This window comes from Hemiscyllium ocellatum, chromosome 2 (assembly GCF_020745735.1).
Source record: "Hemiscyllium ocellatum isolate sHemOce1 chromosome 2, sHemOce1.pat.X.cur, whole genome shotgun sequence".
Classification (NCBI taxonomy): Eukaryota; Metazoa; Chordata; class Chondrichthyes; order Orectolobiformes; family Hemiscylliidae; genus Hemiscyllium; species Hemiscyllium ocellatum.
In genome coordinates, this window is record NC_083402.1 from 65,600,928 (window position 1) to 65,619,160 (window position 18,233).

The 18,233-nt window shown below is 38.9% G+C and overlaps 1 protein-coding gene across 1 annotated transcript in view; it reads left to right on the top strand.

Moving 5' to 3' along the window:
• The window catches only part of slc25a46 (solute carrier family 25 member 46), a 31,176-nt gene extending 14,433 nt beyond the window's left edge, over positions 1-16,743 (top strand). The window contains exons 5-8 of the mRNA XM_060844402.1: positions 22-122; positions 2,193-2,249; positions 3,880-3,937; positions 15,169-16,743. Of these exons, the coding sequence (XP_060700385.1) occupies positions 22-122; positions 2,193-2,249; positions 3,880-3,937; positions 15,169-15,747 (795 nt within the window). The 3' untranslated portion in view covers positions 15,748-16,743. The remainder of the gene's footprint in view (positions 1-21; positions 123-2,192; positions 2,250-3,879; positions 3,938-15,168) is intronic.
• The last annotated feature ends 1,490 nt before the right edge of the window (positions 16,744-18,233 follow it).

The window sequence follows — 18,233 nt, forward strand, 5'->3', positions numbered from 1 at the left end:
GTTTCTATTTCACACTTGCAGGGAATAAAAGGATTATGGAAAGGAATGGGAAGCACATTTATTGTTCAAGGAATAGCATTGGGTACTGAAGGCATCATTAGTGAATTGACACCACTTCCCAGGTAGGTCACATCTAGTTGTACTTTTTAAAAACACAGCTTCTATTCATATCATTGATTGAATTTTATTTTTAACCTTGGTATGAAGGCAGTGACTAGACTTCAGTGGAAAGGCACTGTTGGGATAAGTAGGCAAAGTGCACACTTTTTTCCTTTGTATGCACCCAGATAGTAATTCAAAATTAAAGTACTTAATTTTTTCATTTAATATAATAAAGAACTTAAAAGTTGGGATCAAGAGTAGAACATTCAGTGTTCTATAAGATCATGGCTGATCTGCCCCAGGCTTCAATTCCTCTTTAGTGCCAGCTCCTCATAATCTATCTACCTCTTATTTAAATACTTCTTAGTGATTCACCCTCCACAACGTAAAAGAATTCTAGGCATTCACTATCTCTGAGAGAACAGATTTCTTTGCATGTCAGTTTTAAATGAATATTCTCTTATTTTGTGACTATGTACCTTAGTTCAAGATTTCCCCATCAGTGGAAACAACTTGTCAATATCTTCCTTGTTAGGTCCCACCAAAACCTTCTGTTTCAGTTAGATCACCGATCAATCTTCTAAGTTCTAATGAATAAATGTTAAAGCATACCTGATCAGTGAAACTTTTCATCTCAGGATTCAGTCTATTGAACCTGTTTTGAACCACCTGCAATGTCCACATATCATTTCTTAATTGCAGGAACTAAAAACCATACATGGCAATGAAGGCTAAAATTCAATTTCTAATAATAATAATTTGCTGTACCTGCATGCTAACTTTGTTTTTTTACTTGCAAGAACACCCAGATCTCTGCTGCATTTTTGGAGCCTTTCTCTGTTTACATGTTAGTCTGCTTTTGGCTTTTCTTACCAAATTATATTTCCCTACATTAAAATGCATCTGTCAAGTTTTATCCCAATCACGCAACATATCTTGATTTCCCATTCACTACAGTGTGATGGCACTTTGTTTCAGTTACAGTTTCCTGCTTCTTGTCGCCCTCCTTTCTTAAAAAGAGCATCATATTAGTGTTTTTCAAATCCAGAGTTCTAGAATATTTTGACCAATGCCTGCACAATTTCAAGGACCACTTCCTTTAAAACCCTTGGATGCAGGTCATCAGGTCCTGGTGACTTGTATGCCTTTAAACTCATTAATTTGGCAAATACTCTGTCCCTTGTGATAATGGCTAATAAGCTGCTTCCTCCTATTAGCACATTGTTTATCTGATAACCATGGGATGTTTATAGTGTCTTTCACTATGAAAAATGATGATTTGAATTATCTGCCATTTCCCTGTTCCCTGTTTATTAATTCCACTGTCACGTCCTATAGGGGTCCTACATTCTCTTTAGCTACTTTCTCTTTTATCTTCCATAGAAGCTCATGCTGTTTTTTATATTTCTTGCCACTTTGTTTTCCTTTTTGATTAACTTCTTAATCATCTGCTGGTTCCAACTAAAAACCTCCCTATAATTTGGCCTACAACTTGTTTTTACTACATGGGTATGCCTTAGTTTTTGATTGGCCACCCTCCTGGACCACCTTTGCTAGCAACAGGTCATTATTATCAGAGTCCTATCAAGATAATTGAGTTTTTAGATTAGATTAGATTACCTACAGTGTAAAAACAAGCCCTTCGGCCCAACAACTTCACACTGACCCTCCGAAGAGTAACCCATCCAAACTCATTTCCCTCTGATTGATGTACCTAAAGATATGGGCAATTTAGCACAGCCAATTCACCTGACCTGCACATTTTTGGCATGTTGGAGGAAACCAGAGCACCCCACTCTGGGAGAATGTGCAAACTCCACACACAGTTGCCGAGGCTGGAATCTAACCTGGGACCCTGGTGGTGTGAGGCAGCAGTGCTAACCACTGAGCCATGGTGCCGAGTTGAAACAGAAATTTCAGTATGATAAGTTTATGGTGAGAAAATGATTACATTAACTTTATCAACAGCTAAAACGCAGTGCAGGATTCCTTAGAAGTTTTGGTTTTGTTATATTCTACTACGATATTTTAGTATGTATAATTTAATATTTAATCTGCACAGCATTATCCTACAAGTTTTCTTATTGCAGAGAAGTTTCCCATAAATGGAGTCCAAGACAAATAGCTGGTCATCTTGTACTGAAAGGGTAAGTTACAACAAGAATCATGTGATATCCTGTTTAGTTTGAGAACAGTATCTTCTGAAACTGTTGTTGGCTATCTCATTTTAGTTATTCTCTTGATATTTGTTTAGATTAAATCTAGTCTGGCTAATGCAGATATGGCCAGACGTGCTAATTTTTGTGATTGTTTACATTCATTTTGTACTACTTATTTGACTCTGCGACTTGGGTGATTCCTAAACAATGGGGTTTGTCAATTAAAGTTTCTTTAATGAATTCAACAGTATGTATTTTGCAATTCACTTACAAAAGGTCAAGTCCCAGATGTCCATATCTAGCACAGCTGGAGAACAATAATTCAAAAAGATCTTTTCTAATATTTGACTGTGAAGATCATGAAGTAGAAAATGATTAGTTAGGCTTTTTGGTCCAGCTAATTTCCCATTCTTAAATGCTGTGATACACTAGTTAGATATTCAATCATTTAGTGATTGTTATCTGTTAATCAAAATCTTGATAATTTCTTTGCAAAACAATGTGTTCAAAATTTGCTTTTTACAAATGTAACCAAATTCCTCTTTCCCTACTGTCAATGTTTAACCTCAGGTAATGTCTTTAAATTTAATCTTTTGCAATGATTTGCAGTCTCCATCGTGTATAAATTTTACCATATAAACTAAAGTTCTTTGCTTGTGTTTCTTCATAGCACAGCTCTTTGGCTCAAGGAATCTGTTGTCTAATTTTGAACTGTCTGTCAACCCTGAATATACCATGTGACTCAGATTAGCATTGCATACAGCATTCAAGCTGTTTGAGCCATGACTTCCCTGCCTTTACAAGTTGTTCTCGACTGTATAGTTCAATGGTCCATTTGTTTATAGTTTTGGTCACATTAGCCATGTTTACAGAAACCTTTTAAATTTCTGCTTGAGCTATTTCAAAGAGCAAGCAAATTACTTATTTTCTTCCCCCATTTCAATTAATTTATCTTGTCTGTTATTTAATGTTTCCTGAGCTAAATATTTAATATAAGCATTGGAACTAGGTGCAGAAGCAAGCCCATTGACCCTATTCTGCCATTGAATAAAATAACCACGAACTGTTTATTTCAAAAACCACATTCCCATACACCTGAGATTACTGCTAGATAAAGGAATCAAAGACTATCTGCCTCTATCTTGAAATTATTTTAAAATTGTATAAAAGTCTGAGAACAACAATTGTCATTTCTGTCCTACAAGGGCAATGCTTAATTCCGCATCCACTTTAAGACTGTCTGGCACCTACAATCAACCCATCCTTTGTCTTTCTAAGCTTAGTGAAAACAGATTCAATAATTTTCCTAGTTTGGTATTTTCTACAACTGTGGTCACTTTATGTATGCTTCTAAATCTACCGTTAGTATAAACTAGAAATATAATTCTCAATGCAGATGCATGATATTTCTGTTTAATATTGGTGCTATGGATTTAATATGGTTAAAGCTATCACATTTCCCTTTAAATTTATTCCTCTTGAAATTATGGTGGATAATTTTACTTTTGATAAGTTTTTTTTGCTCAAAGTAAGCCTGTTGTGAAGTTTAATCATTTTACATCAACAGATTTTTTAAAAAAACTTATTTTTTCAAAAAGCAAACTTTATTTTCCTGCAGGTTGACCTGTGTAGTGGCACTGCCTTTTTACTCGGCTAGTTTAATTGAGACTGTGCAGGTAAATTTTCTGTGTTAACAAAGCTTATTGATTGTAGTGAGTGAAATAAATTGCCTTTTATGTAATCAACCATTAAGTAGCTGATGTCAGTCAGCGATCACTTATTCTTGTGACACTTCAAATCTGTTGAAGTATGAGCCAAAAAGGAGGCCATTTGATCTATTGTATCTGTACTTTGTTTCATGAGCCAGCTATCAAAAATATCCCTAGGATTACTTTTTCCTAATCAGAGAATTTGATTCTGACCGTCCTTAATCAAGGAAGTGTCCTACCAGATGCTGTTAAAAGAATAACTGATAGCTGACAGTCTGCCTATAGATTGAAATACAGTTTAAAAAATATACTTTCAACAACAGCTTACATTCATATAAGCACCTTTTGCATAATAAACTGTTCCACAGCACTTCATAAAGTCATTATAAAACAAATACGACACCATTCACACTGTCGGATGTTAGAGTAGATGACCAAAAGCTGCTTTAAAGAGAGGTTTTAAAGCAAGGGATGCTTAAAGTAAAAAGGAGCATTACAGAGACAGATTTACAGAATGAAATCCGTGGCTTGGTGATGAAGGAATGACCACTGAGAGTAGTGATTAACACTGAGGAAGTATTAGAGGATTTTTTTTGGGGTTGTGGGCATTACTGGCTGGCCAGTAATTATTGACCATCCCTATTACTATTGAGAAGGTAGTGATGAGCTGGCTCCTTGAATCACTGCAGCCCACCTATTGTGGGTTGATCCACAATGCCATTAGGGAGGGAGTTCCATGATTTTGACCCAGTGACATTGAAGGAAGGGTGACATGTTTCCAAGTCAAGATAGTGAGTTACTTGGATGGGAACTTTAAAGGGGGTGGTGTTCCCAAGTATCTGCTGCCCTTGTCCTTCTAAATGGAAGTGGTTGTGGGTTTAGAATTTGCTGTCTGAGGATCTTTGGTGAATTTCTGCAGACTGACAGATAATCTTCACAGACTGACCATCACAATTTAAAAAATTGGTAAGTCATAAGGGCTATTTTGAATTTTTGAAGAATATATAATTGAAGTTTCTTGGATGCGGCCTTATTAGATTACAACTAAAATAATGCAGTCTTCCAACATGAAAAGGTTCCCCAATTGAATAAAGATTCGTACACTTTGTGTCTCTCACTGTTTTTAAAAGAAAATGAAAAGGTTCCCCGCCTCTGCCCTGGATGATGTCAAGCTGCTTGTGTTGTTGGAGCTGCACACATCCAGGTCAGTGAGAAATATTCCATCACCCTCCTGACTTGTGCTGCTGTAGATGGTGGACTGATTTTGGGGAGTCAGGAGGTGAGTTTCTCACTGCTGTATTCGTAGCGTCTGACCTGCTCTTGTAGCCACTGTTTATGTGGTTAGTCCCATTGAGTTTCTGTTCAGTGATAACCTCAGGGTGTTGGTGATATTGAAGTCAAAGCGTGATGGTTAGATTGTCTCTGATTGGTGATAGTCATAGCCTGGCATTTGTGAGGCACTGATGTGACTTGCCAGCACAAGCCTGGATGTTGTTCAGATATTGTTGCAATTAAACTTGGACTGCTTCAGTATCTGAGGAGTTGCAAGTAGTGCTGAACATTGTGCAATTGTTGGCAAGCATTCACACTTCTGACCTTCTGGTAGAGGGAAGGTCATTGAAGCGGCTGAAGATGGTTGGGCTGAGGACACTACCTGAGGAACTCCTGCGGAGATGTCTTTGAGCTGAGATGATTCTATGACCAGTGGAGTGCTACAAGGATCTGTGCTGGGTCCACTATTTTTCATCATTTTATATAAATGATTTGGAGGTGAACATAAGAGGTATAGTCAGTAAGTTTGCAGAAGACACCAAAATTGGAGGTATAGTGGACAGCGAAGAAGGTTACCTCCAGTTACAACAGGATCTTGATCAGATGGGCCAATGGGCTGAGGAGTGGCAGATGGAGTTTAATTTAGATAAATGTGAGGCATTGCATTTTGGGAAAGCAAATCTTAACAGGACTCATACACTTAATGATAAGGTCCTAGGGAGTGTTGCTGAACAGAGAGAGACCTTTGGAGTGCAGGTTCATAGCTCTTTGAAAGTGGAGTCTCCGGTAGATAGGATAACGAAGGTGGCATTTGATATGCTTTCCTTTATTAGTCAGAGCATTGAGTGTAGGAGTTGGGAGGTCACATTGCGGCTGTACAGAAAATTGGTTAGGCCATTTTTGGAATGTTGTGCATAATTCTGTTCTCCCTCCTGCAGGAAATATGTTCTGACCCTTGAAAGGGTTCAGAAAAGATGTACAAGGATGTTGCCAGGGTTGGAGGATTTGAGCTATAGGGAGAGATTGAATAGGCTGGGACTGTTTTCCCTGAAATGTCTGAGGCTGAGGGGTGATCTTCGAGGTTCATAAAATCAGGAAGGGCCTAGATAGGATAAATAGACAATTATTTTTTTCCCTGGAGTGGCAGAGTCCAGAACTAGAGGGCATAGGTTTAGGGTGAGAGGAGAAAGATATAAAAGTGACCTAAAGGGCAACTTTTCACAAAATGCCCTCTGTGAATGGAATGAGCTGCCAGAGGAAGTGGTGGAGGCTGGTATAATTCAACATTTAAAAGGCATCTAGATGGGTATATGAAGAGGAAGGGTTTGGAGGGATATGGGCTGGGTGCTGGCAAGTGGGACTAGATTACTTTGGGATATTTGGATGCATGGATGAGTTGGATCGAAGGGTCTGTTTCCATGATATACATATCTGACCACCAACAACCATGGTTATCTTCCTATATGCCAGGGATGATTCCAATCAGTGGGATTTTTCCCCCAATACCCATTGATTCCAGTTTTGCTGGGGCTTGTTGATGTCACACTCGGTCAAATGCAGCCGTGATGGCAAACTCTTGCTTCAGCTTTGGAATTCGGCTCTTTTGATCATGTCTGGACCAAGGCTGTAATGAATTCAGGAGCTGAGTGGCCATGGTGAAACTCAATCTGAGCATCACTGAGCATGTTATTGCTACGCAGGTGCTTGATAGCACTGTTGATGACACCTTCCATCATGATGATCGAGAGTGGACTGATGGGGTGGTAATTGACTGAGTTGAATTTGTCCTCATTTTACGGATAGGATATAACTGGGCAATTTTCCACTTTGTTGGGAAGAATCCAGTGTTGTAACTGTGATGGAAGAATTTGGTTACAGGAGCACTAAGTTCTGGAACACCAGTCCAGTACTTTTGCCAGGGCCCTTAGCCTTTGCAGCATCCAGTGTCTCCAACTGTTTCTTGATACATGTGGAGTGAATCCAATTGGCTGGAGGCAGGTATCTGTAATGCTGGGACCACTTGAGTCCAAGGTCGATCATCCACTCAGCAGTTCTGGCTGAAGATCGCTGTGAAAGCATCAGCCTTTTCTCTTGCTCTGTGCCGGGTTCTTCCATCATGGAGGATGGGGGATATTTGTGGAGCAACCTCCTCCACTGAGTTGTTTAATCATTCACCATTCGTGACTGAACGTGGCAGGACTGTAAACTAGGATCGGAACTGTTGGTTGTGGGATTACTTTATTCTGTCATTTGCTGCTTATGCAGTTTGCCATGCACGTCGTCCTGTTTGATAACTTCACCAGGTTGACACCTGATTTTCAGCTGTGTCTGCTGCTGCTGTAACAATTCTGTTGCTATTAATGCCTCAGCACCTCATACATGCCCAGTTTCGAATTGCTAGATCTGTTCAAATTCTGTCCCATTTTGCATGGTGATAGTGCCACACAACATGAAGAAAGCAGGACTTTGTCTCCACAAGGACTGTGATGTGGTCACTCTTACCGATACTGTCATGGACAGGTGCATGTGCAGCCAACAGACTGGTAAAGATAAGATCAAGTTTGTTTTTCCCTCTTGGTTTCCTCACCACTAGCTGCAGACCCAGTCTAGCAACTATATCCTTTAGGACCCAACCAGCTCAATCAGTAGTATTGCTGTTTGGTGGTGGACATTGAAATTCTCCCCCCAGAGTACACTTTGTGCTCAGAAGGGTACTGAGTCATCAGCCGAGGGAGGATGGTACAAGGTAATCAGCAGGAGGCTTCCTTGCCTATGTTTAACCTGAGATGGCACGAGGTCCAGAATCCATGTTGAGGACTCCTGGCAACTTCCTCCTGAAAGTAAACCATTGTGTTGCCACCTCTACTGTGTCTGTCCTACTGATGCGGCAGGCCATATCTAGGCATGGTGGTGGCGTCTGGGATATTGTCTGTAAGATATGATTCCGTGAATATGACTGTCAGGCTGTTGCTTGAGTAATCTGAGACCGCTCTCACCAACTTTGGCACCAGCCACCAACTATTAGTAAAGAGGACTTTGCAGGCTTGACAGAGCTTGTTCTGCTGTTGTCTTTTCTGGCGCCTAGATCGATGCCAGGTGATGTCTGGATTTATTTCGTAGCAATTGGTTCAACTGAATAGTTTGCTAGGCCATTTCAAAGGGATCACCAGTATTTCAGAGGATTGCAGGCAATTATAGTGATGATACAGGTGAAGTAATGAATGAATTCAAAAACCAAGATGAATATTATAATTGAGTCCTAACTGAGCTATTGCAGGTCAGCAAGTGTGAATGTGTGATTGCTATTTAATACAATTTAAGATATAAGACAGTTTTGAATAACAAAGTTTGAAGGCTAAAATGTAGCGTAGGAGAAAGTGAGGACTGCACATGCTGGAGATCAGTCGAGAGTGTGGTGCTGGAAAAGAACAGCAGGTCGGGCAGTATCCGAGGGGCAGGAGAATCTGTTTTGGGCATAAGCCCATCCTCAGGAATTGGGCATCTGCAGTTCTCGCTTTCTCCTAGTTGATTTTAACCTTACTACGAAGCCTCTTCCAAGGATGCTTGCCTAGAAGTTCTCCTCCTCTACAAGGATCTCCTGAGTCTCTCTCTCACTGCACCCCCCAGGTTGTCTCCTCTGCCCTGAAGCTATTCAGCCACATCCTGAAGCTGACTCGCTACCACAGCCACATCTCCTCCGTCAGTGCCTGCCGATAGAACCGACTGATCCTGCATGGACTCTGGACCACATTCAGACTGTCACAGTTTGGACCTGAACAGGACAACCAGTCTCCTTTCTGATTTGAAGGCCTTATGCTTGAAATGTCGATTCTCCGGCTCCTCTGATGTTGCCTGACCTTCTGTGTTTTTCCAGCACCACAGTTTCAACTAGAATGTAGCATGGAGACCAAGAATGGATTGGCGTGGTCAATTTTATTGGTAATAAGGACTTAAATGAACGTCTGAGCAGATTGAGCTGAGGCGGAAGTACAGGCAGGTGATGCTAGGCATGTAGAAGTAGAAAGTCTTGGTGAGAATGTGCATCTATGGGTGAAAGCTCATCTCTGGGTCATGTATGAAAAGTCTGTTTCAGGCAGTTGCCGATGAGCGGCACAGAATCATTGGTGATGAAGTGGAATTTGGAGCAAAGACTAGACAATGGCCTTTTTTTTTCTCTCTCTAGTACATGCCAAGTTGTTACAAATGAAACTTCCCAATGTATTGTATTCCGGACTCCTTGTGGAGTGGAGTTTATTCAGAACCAGGCTCTCTGCCATTAAACTTTGTGAAATGCCTTGACGAGAGTAAAATCTCCTTTTTTTGAGGTGGCTAAAGGGCTAATATCCTCTGAATGGCTAGAGGTTTTGATGAGTGTCTGGTTTCAGAGTGAATGAAGGACTGAGTCTGTCTCAACCCCCAACCTCCTCACTCCCCCTTTCAAACAGAAACTGGGTGAACCTGGATCAGGCATAAGTTGTGGGTGAGTAAAGAGGGTAATGAGTTGTCCATCCTTACTTTTCTCTCACACACACACACACACACACACACACACACACACACACACACGTTGAAGCTTCAGATAATCAGCAACATAGCCTCTGCTTAACAAAAGGCCCTGCTTACACTCAATCGCTGGACATCGTTATATTTGCACCTCCTTTTACCCTCTTTCCTCTTTCTGTTTCCCCCCCCAACTCCATGAATGATTCCAGTAAGCAGTCCAGCAAACTATTCTAGTGTTCCCTAATCTTAATTGCAGCCAGCTGGTAATACAGAGGATGGGATCACGTAACAGCGAACAGGAGTTTACTTTATTTTTTAAAAAGTCTGCAAATCACAAATAGTGTTACAGCCAAATCGCATTGACAGAGCATGTGTTATAGGAGGCAATGGCCTAGTGGCATTATTGCTGGACTCTTAACCCAGAGACCCAAGTAATGTTCTGGGGACCTGGGTTTAATCTTGCCATTAGCAGATGGTAAACTTGGATTAAAGAGTCTGTGATGATCAGGAATCCATTGTTGTTTGCTTGAAAAACACTCATGTCCTTTAGGGAAGGAAACTGCTGCACTTACTGGGTCTGGCCTACATGTGACTCCAGACCCATAGCAATGTGGTTGATTCTTAACTGCTTGCGGGGATGGGCAATAAATTCTGGCTATCCAGCGACACCTGCAACCTGTAAATGAAATTTTAAAAATTATTGACGTTGTAGATCAAGAGGTAGAGCCATATCCTTAACTTTGTCAAAGGCAACATGCAAGATTATAAGCATAAAGGTACTCGTATAAAATTGCAAAAAACATGAAAGATTTAAGTGAATGGACAAAGTTGTGACAAATATGTTTCAGCATTGTCAAATGTGAGGTTACCAGTTTTGGACTTGCAGTGTTTCTAGATTTTCATTGTTCTTTTAGGTTCAGAGAGATTTGCAAGTACATCTGAATTTATCACTTAATTTTTGATTATTTTCAGAATTTTTGATAGAATGTGCACGTTAACCAAAAGAGAATTAAAATACTAAGTGTAGAATGGTTACTATTGGTAGATTTGTGCACCACAACTTTGAAGTATAAATTGCCCTTGGAGGGATTTACCAGAATGATACCTGAACTCCAGTTATGGAAACAGGAGTTAATTTGTAAACAAAAGGTGGGTCTGGAGCAGATAGATATATAGGTAAATCAGAGTTATCACTATTTGTTGTCGTTAAAAAAAAGTTACGGGCAAAGGAATTATTGAACTCTATTGAGTAGGGTATAAGTACCTAAAAAAGAAATTAATTGTATGTACACAATTCTGGCCTTTCTGTCATCGACCAAACAAGCTCTCAAAACTTGGAGCAGCACCTTCTCTTTCATTTAGGAACCTTATAGATTTCCAGTTCCAATGCTCCTAGAATCTGAAGTGTTCCCTTCTGCACCATTTCTCCAACTGCATTATTAACCTCCATTCATACTGTTTTAATTAGAGCACAATGAAGCAGCAGAATAACAGTTTTCCTTAAAATTGATTTCTAAACTTTGCTATACATACAAAACATACTGAATTTACCATTATATTTGTGAATTATGAATAATTTAAAATGAAATGTTTAATCCACATATGCTTGTAAATATTTTGAATTGTTTCTACATGTTTAAAACTTGCTCTGCTATGTCTCCAAACATCCAGATTCACATTTCTCTAGAACATCTAATTTTGATATTCCTATACTTAACAGCCCATGGCAGTAGAAGTAAGCCAAGTGCTTTTTGAGATTCTGTCATTCCATTTTTTTTTCCTACTTCCTGAAACTTTGACTCTGTGTGACTTCAACCCATTTCTTGTATATAGAAGCCTAGGTGCAGGACTGGCCATTTGATCCTTCGAGCCTGCACCACCATTCAATATAATCATGGCTGATCATGCAATCTCAGTATCCTTACTCCAACTCTCAAATTCTCTCGCTATGAAGGAGAGCAAGGCATAAGCTTTCCTCAATACCTGCATGCCAACCTTCAGAGACTGTGTTCCACTATGACCCCCAGGTATTGTTGCACCTCCCCTTTTCTTAACCTGCCACCATCCAGATGGTGATCGGCCTTCCTGTTTTTGTGAGCAGCATGGATAACCTCACATTTATCCGCATTATATTGCATTTGCCAAGTATTTGCCCACTCAGCCAGTCTATCCAAGTTACCCTGCAGTCTTTTAGCATCCTTCTCACAGCATACATTGCCACCCAACTTAGTGTCATTTGCAAATTTGGAGATATGGCATTCAGTTTGTTTGTCCAAATTGTTAATGTATAATGTGAACAGCTGAGGTCCCAGCACTGAACTGAGGTACCCAACTTGTCACTGCCTGCCACTCTGAAAAGGACCCATTTTTTCCAACTCTCTGCTTCCTGTCTGACAACCAGTTCTTTATCCAGGTTAACACATTACCTCCAATACCATGAGCTTTAATTTTCCTTCATAATCTCTTGTATGGAACCTTGTCAAAAACCTTTTGGAAGTCCAAATACACAACATCTTCTGATTCACCATTGTCTATTGTACCGGTCACATCGTCAGAAGATTTGTCAAGCATTATTTCCCTTTAATGAATCTATGCTGATTAGGGCAGATTCTGTCACTACTTTCCAAATGCTCAGTTATTACATCCTTAATTATTTGACTCCAGTATTTTCTCTTCCCACCAATGTCAAGCTAACGAAACCTATGATTTCCCATTTTCTCTCTTTTTTTAAAGAATGGAGTTAAATTAGCTACCCTCCAGTCCATTGGAACTCTTCCAGAGTCTACAGGATGCTGGAAAATGTTCTCCAATGGATTCATTATTTCTAGAGCCTCTTCCTTAAGTACTCTGGGATACAGAGCATCAGGCCCTGGGGTTTATCGGGTTTTAATCCTATCAATTTCCCTAGTACTACTTCCTGACTAATAAGGATTTCTTTCAGTTCCTCCTTCATTCCTGACTCTCTGTCCCCTAGCATTTCCTGAAGATTACTTAATGAAAACAGATCCAACGTATTTGTTCAACTGTCTGGCGTCTCTTTGTCCATTATGAATTCACCTGATTCTAACTGTAAGGGGCCTACGTTTCTCTTCACCAGTCTTTCTCTTCATTTATCTATAGAAGCTTTTGCAGTCAGTTTTTGTTTTCTGCAAGCTTGCTTTCATGGTCTATTTTTCCTTTTCAAATTAACCCTTTGTCCTCTGCTAAATTTTAAATTTCTCCCAGTCCTTGGGTTTGCTGCTTTTTTGAGGCAATTTATATGCCGCCTTGTTGGTTTTGATGTTGTTCCTGATTTCTCTTGTAAGCCATGGTTGAGTCCCCTTCGCTGTTGTGGTTCTGTTCGCCGAGCTGGAAGTTTTTGTTGCAAACGTTTCGTCCCCTGGCTAGGCGACATCATCAGTGCTCTGGAGCCTCCTGCGAAGCGCTTCTTTGATGTTTCTTCCAGTATTTATAGTGGTCTGTCCTTGCCGCTTCCGGGTGTCAGTTTCAGCTGTCCGCTGTAGTGGTTGGTATATTGGGTCCAGGTCGATGTGTTTGTTGATGGAGTTTGTGGATGAATGCCATGCCTCTAGGAATTCCCTGGATGTTCTCTGTCTGGCTTGCCCTATGATAGTAGTGTTTTCCCAGTCGAATTCATGTTGCTTGCTGTCTGAGTGTGTGGCTACTAGGGATAGCTGGTCGTGTCGTTTCGTGGCTAGTTGATGTTCATGTATGCGGATTGTTAGCTGTCTTCCTGTTTGTCCTATATAGTGTTTTGTGCAGTCCTTGCATGGTATTTTGTAAACTACATTAGTTTTGCTCATGTTGGGTATCGGGTCCTTTGTTTTAGTGAGTTGTTGTCTGAGCGTGGCTGTTGGTTTGTGTGCCGTTATGAGTCCTAAGGGTCGCAGTAGTCTGGCTGTCGGTTCTGAAACGCTCCTGATGTATGGTAGTGTGGCTAGTCCTTTTGTCCCCTTCCCTGTTTTGCTCTTGGGCTAGACAGGGATGTCCAATTGTTGAAGTTCTTCCATGTGTTCTTTAAATGTCTGCCATTGCCTATTCACCATCAACTCCTTAAGTATTTTTGGCCAATGCATGCCTCATATCACCAAAGTTAGCTTTCTTTAAGTTCAGGACCCTAATTTCAGATTTAATTGCCACATTCCATGTTATGGTCTTCCATATTATGGTCACTCTTCCCCAAAGGATCATGCACCACAATGTTGCTAATAAATCCTCTCTCGATACACAATATCCAGACGAAGATGACTTGCTCTCTAGTTGGTTCCTCAAATGTTGGTCAAGGAAACCATCCCTCATACATTTATCACATTACTGCCATTTTGGTTAGTCTAATCAATATGTAGATTGAAGTCACTCATAATAACTGCTATCCCCTTCACTGCATGCATCTCTAATTTCCTATTTGATACATTCCCCAGCATCACAACCATTGGCGGTCTATACACACCTCCCATGAATGTCTTTTTTTCCCTATGATGTTCTGCAGCTGCACCCATACAGATTCTACATTGTTCAGGCTAATGTCCTCTCTTACTATTGTGTCCATCTTCTCCTTAATCAGGAACACTATCCCACCTCTTTCCTTTCTATCCTTCCTAAAAAAAATGAATAACCCTGCATGTTGAGTTCCCATCCTTGGTCACCCTGGAGCCAGGTCTCTGTGATCCCAATTGCATCATATCCATTAATAACTGCGCAGTGAATTCATCCACCTTTTATTACAAAGGCTCATCTCATTGAGAGACAGAGTCTTTAGGCTCATTTGTTTGATATTTATTGCCCTTTTTTAGAATCATTGTGAAATGTGAATGGAAATTTGCTCCTTTCCCACCTCCAACAACATTTTGTACTTTTTTTCTGTGATGGCCTGACACCTGGGGGTAATTATGGAGAGGTTCTTGTTGGGCAGTTCCAGGGATGCCTTGTTCTCTTCCTCCTCCATCCATCCACCCAACCCCAACATACCACACACCACCCCCAGTCTATTCAGTTCCTTCAGAGTATTGTATTTCTTCTTCATGCTGTGTCCTTGGACTTTAGCTTTGTGATGATGTGGATCTGCTTGAAACTGAAGTTTATTTGCTTATCCTCCTAAACTTTGTAGTAAGGGAGTGACCACCTCCTGTAACATACTCTCTAGAAAATTCAGTATAAAAGGCTTGGTTTCCTTGTATAGATTTGTAATTGAGATATAGTGCTAAAAAACAAATGCATGAAAACATAAGCTTTTCAAATTGTTTCATAGTTGCATTTATATTTTTTCCTAAAATTTGCCCCTCCTTCCTTTTTTTAATGTGCAGCAATTTAATGATATGGATTACTAGAAACAAAAGTTCGACTAGAGATATTGGTTTATTTATTTATAAAATATACATGTGTAATATTCTAATAATGACTAACTTATTGTGTTCTATTTCCAGAGTGAAATCATAAGAGACAATCCAGGAATACTTGATTGTGTAAAAGAAGGTATATGCAGACTGGTGGGAATGGGTGTCCCTCATAGCAAACGCCTGCTTCCTCTGGGAGTTCTAGTCTTTCCAACTGTCCTGCATGGAGTGGTCCATTATATCATAAGTGCCATCATCCAGAAATTTATTCTGTTTCTTTTTCGGAAAAAGACACCACATCAGCACCCAGCAGATGCTTCTAATTCTGTACAAACTGTGCTGGATGCTTACTTCCCAGAACTTATTGCTAGTTTTGTTGCAAATCTTTGTGCTGACATTTTGGTTTACCCATTAGAAACAGTACTTCACCGCCTACATATTCAAGGAACCCGGACCATCATTGACAACACAGACCATGGGTTTGAAGTGCTTCCTATTAACACACAGTATGAAGGGATGAGGGACTGCATTAATGTAATCAAGAAAGAAGAAGGCATCTTTGGTTTCTATAAAGGTTTTGGAGCAGTTATAGTACAGTACACATTGCATGCTGTTGTGCTGCAGATTACTAAAATTATATATTCTACATTATTGCAAAATGCAACCTAATCAAGGAGTTTAAATGTCATTGTAAATGTTTAAATGTAAGTAACCCATAGTCCAAGTTATAAGTTTCTGTAGCGCATGTTAGAAGCACCAAAATCAAAAGCTCTCAATTGCTAAAATTAAGTTATTAACTTGGTGGACACTTACTTTTAAAAATTTAAATAAATGTTTGTGAAATTGTAAAGGTTGCATTAGTTTATGTATTTTAACGTGATGTAAAAGAAGCTGTTTCTATTCTCAGCATGGTTCTCCTTTTGAGATATCATTTGCTGACACAATGCAGCATTAAGACAAGCTAGATTAAGTAGGGAATAATGTTCCCTTTTCCATCAGTACTTGGCCTGAAATAAAGAAATTGATATTTTTTAAAAATCATTTCAATCTTTGACAGTAGAATTATTCCATGTGATCAAATTTTTTATTTTGTAATTCAGAAGATATGATCAGATACAATTATCCCATCCTTACACATTTATTTTAACGAATGTTTAAATGATAAGGAAAGGAAAACTTTCTTTTTATAATTTGGCTTTGGCTATGATTAAAGGTGTAATGCTTCATTTTGTGCTACTCCATGTTTCCATTTACTTAGTGAAGTGTTGATTTGGCTTTGCCTAATGGGGTTTTAACGGTTTAGTTGTCAAAAATTTGTATACAGTTTGTGTTCACTTTAAATAATATCACAATCTGATTCATGAAATGATTGTTAATGAAGCTTAATATAATAGTGCCATTTGTATTCTTCAATCAAATTTGCTCATTTTCTATTTCTTCTGGACTAATTGCTTCTCATTGTGGGCTGAAGGGTCTGTTTCACAAGTATAGTTGTGGTAGTTAGACGAACACAGTCAACGTTTGTCCATTGTCTTTAAGATGTTAGTTTTATACTTAAAATTGGGACAGATAATGATATATTAACAACTCTCATCTTTAGGTATAAATCAAGCAAGGAAATTGCTTCAAATTTGTAATTTCAATTTAAAGCACTAAGTCATTTAGTTTAATATCAAATAGAATAATTGTTTTCTTTAAACTTGTCTTTTAAATGTTTCTAGAAATATACAACATTCTGATTTTACCATTATACTTGAGGGTTATAGAATTATCGTATAAATAGCTTGCAATAAAATGTGATCCACACATGCATGAAAATAATATTATTGAATTGATTCTATAGTATGTTTAAAATTCACTCCACTATTCTTGAACAAAATCCAGACTCTCACTTCTGTAGAACAAATCTAATGTAAATTATTGAGAAATATAAACTTCTGAAGGAATAAAAGGGGAGATGAGAGGGTATCTGTTAGAGACCATGTCACCCTATTGAATAGAAATGTGTTCTGACATCTCTTTTCAAACTGAACCCAGGTACAGCAAGGCATTGATCACAGTATTGCAACTATGTTTTAGACTCAGCAACAGTGGAAATTCTTGAAACCAGCTCTAGTACCATACAGCTTTCATATTTTGAAAATTGAATACTTTCCAACCAATTTTTTTAGTTAATATCAATGGCAGCTTAACTGCTTATGTTAACTATTTCAAGATGGTGGACCAATTAAATCATATGGCCTCAAGGATGCATGTATAATTTAACAACTGAATAATTCTGCAATTGTATAATGTTGATACTTTGTGAAACCATCCATCTGAGACTTTCTGAAAGATACACCATGGGAGAAATGCCAATATGGTGGTGTATAATCAATGTGACAGTGCAATATATCAATTAGCGAGAGGAGCAAAATATCTTTTGCAACATAAAATACCAATGTTGTCCCTGTTATACATTGTTAATATTAATGCATAAATATGTAATATATTCTAGACCGAAATATTCTGTAAGGGTGGTCTTCAGTAATTTTCTCAGATCCATGAATAATGTATTCGTTCCTTTTTGAAAACTGGAGTCCTTTTTATTTCTTGCTGATTTGAGAAAGCAAACAAAGTCTTATCTGAGGTGGATAATCAGACTAAAGGATTTTAAAATCTATTTAAATAGCAGCAGTGATGCAGGAAATAAAGAATCATTTGTTTGTGAACAATTCCAAAACTGTACTCCTATTTTTGTTTCCAGAGTTAGACGGAAGAATACAATTTTGCTGATAGACTGTTTTACTGAACAGTTTAAAACCTGTTTTCAATTGCAGGTGTATGGCATTAAAACTTATCAGATTGTGCTTTCAAAGGTACAGATTCTTGAAATTTAAAAAGGAAATTTGAGCTGTTTCTTATGCAATTAATCACTCTGTTCATTGTTTCTGAGCTTTTGAGTTCACAAGTGGGGAGGAAGTGATTCACTAGGGCTCCAGATCTAAGTAAGGAGATTCAATGGTTTTAAATATATAGGTGTAACTGATTTGAATTATCTTGACCTTGTGCTTATTTATGACTATGCCAAGATCATTTCTGACTAATTCCTTGTGTCTGCCATTACATGCATCTTTTTACTCATTTCCAAACTCATTTCTGTATTATTTCCTAAA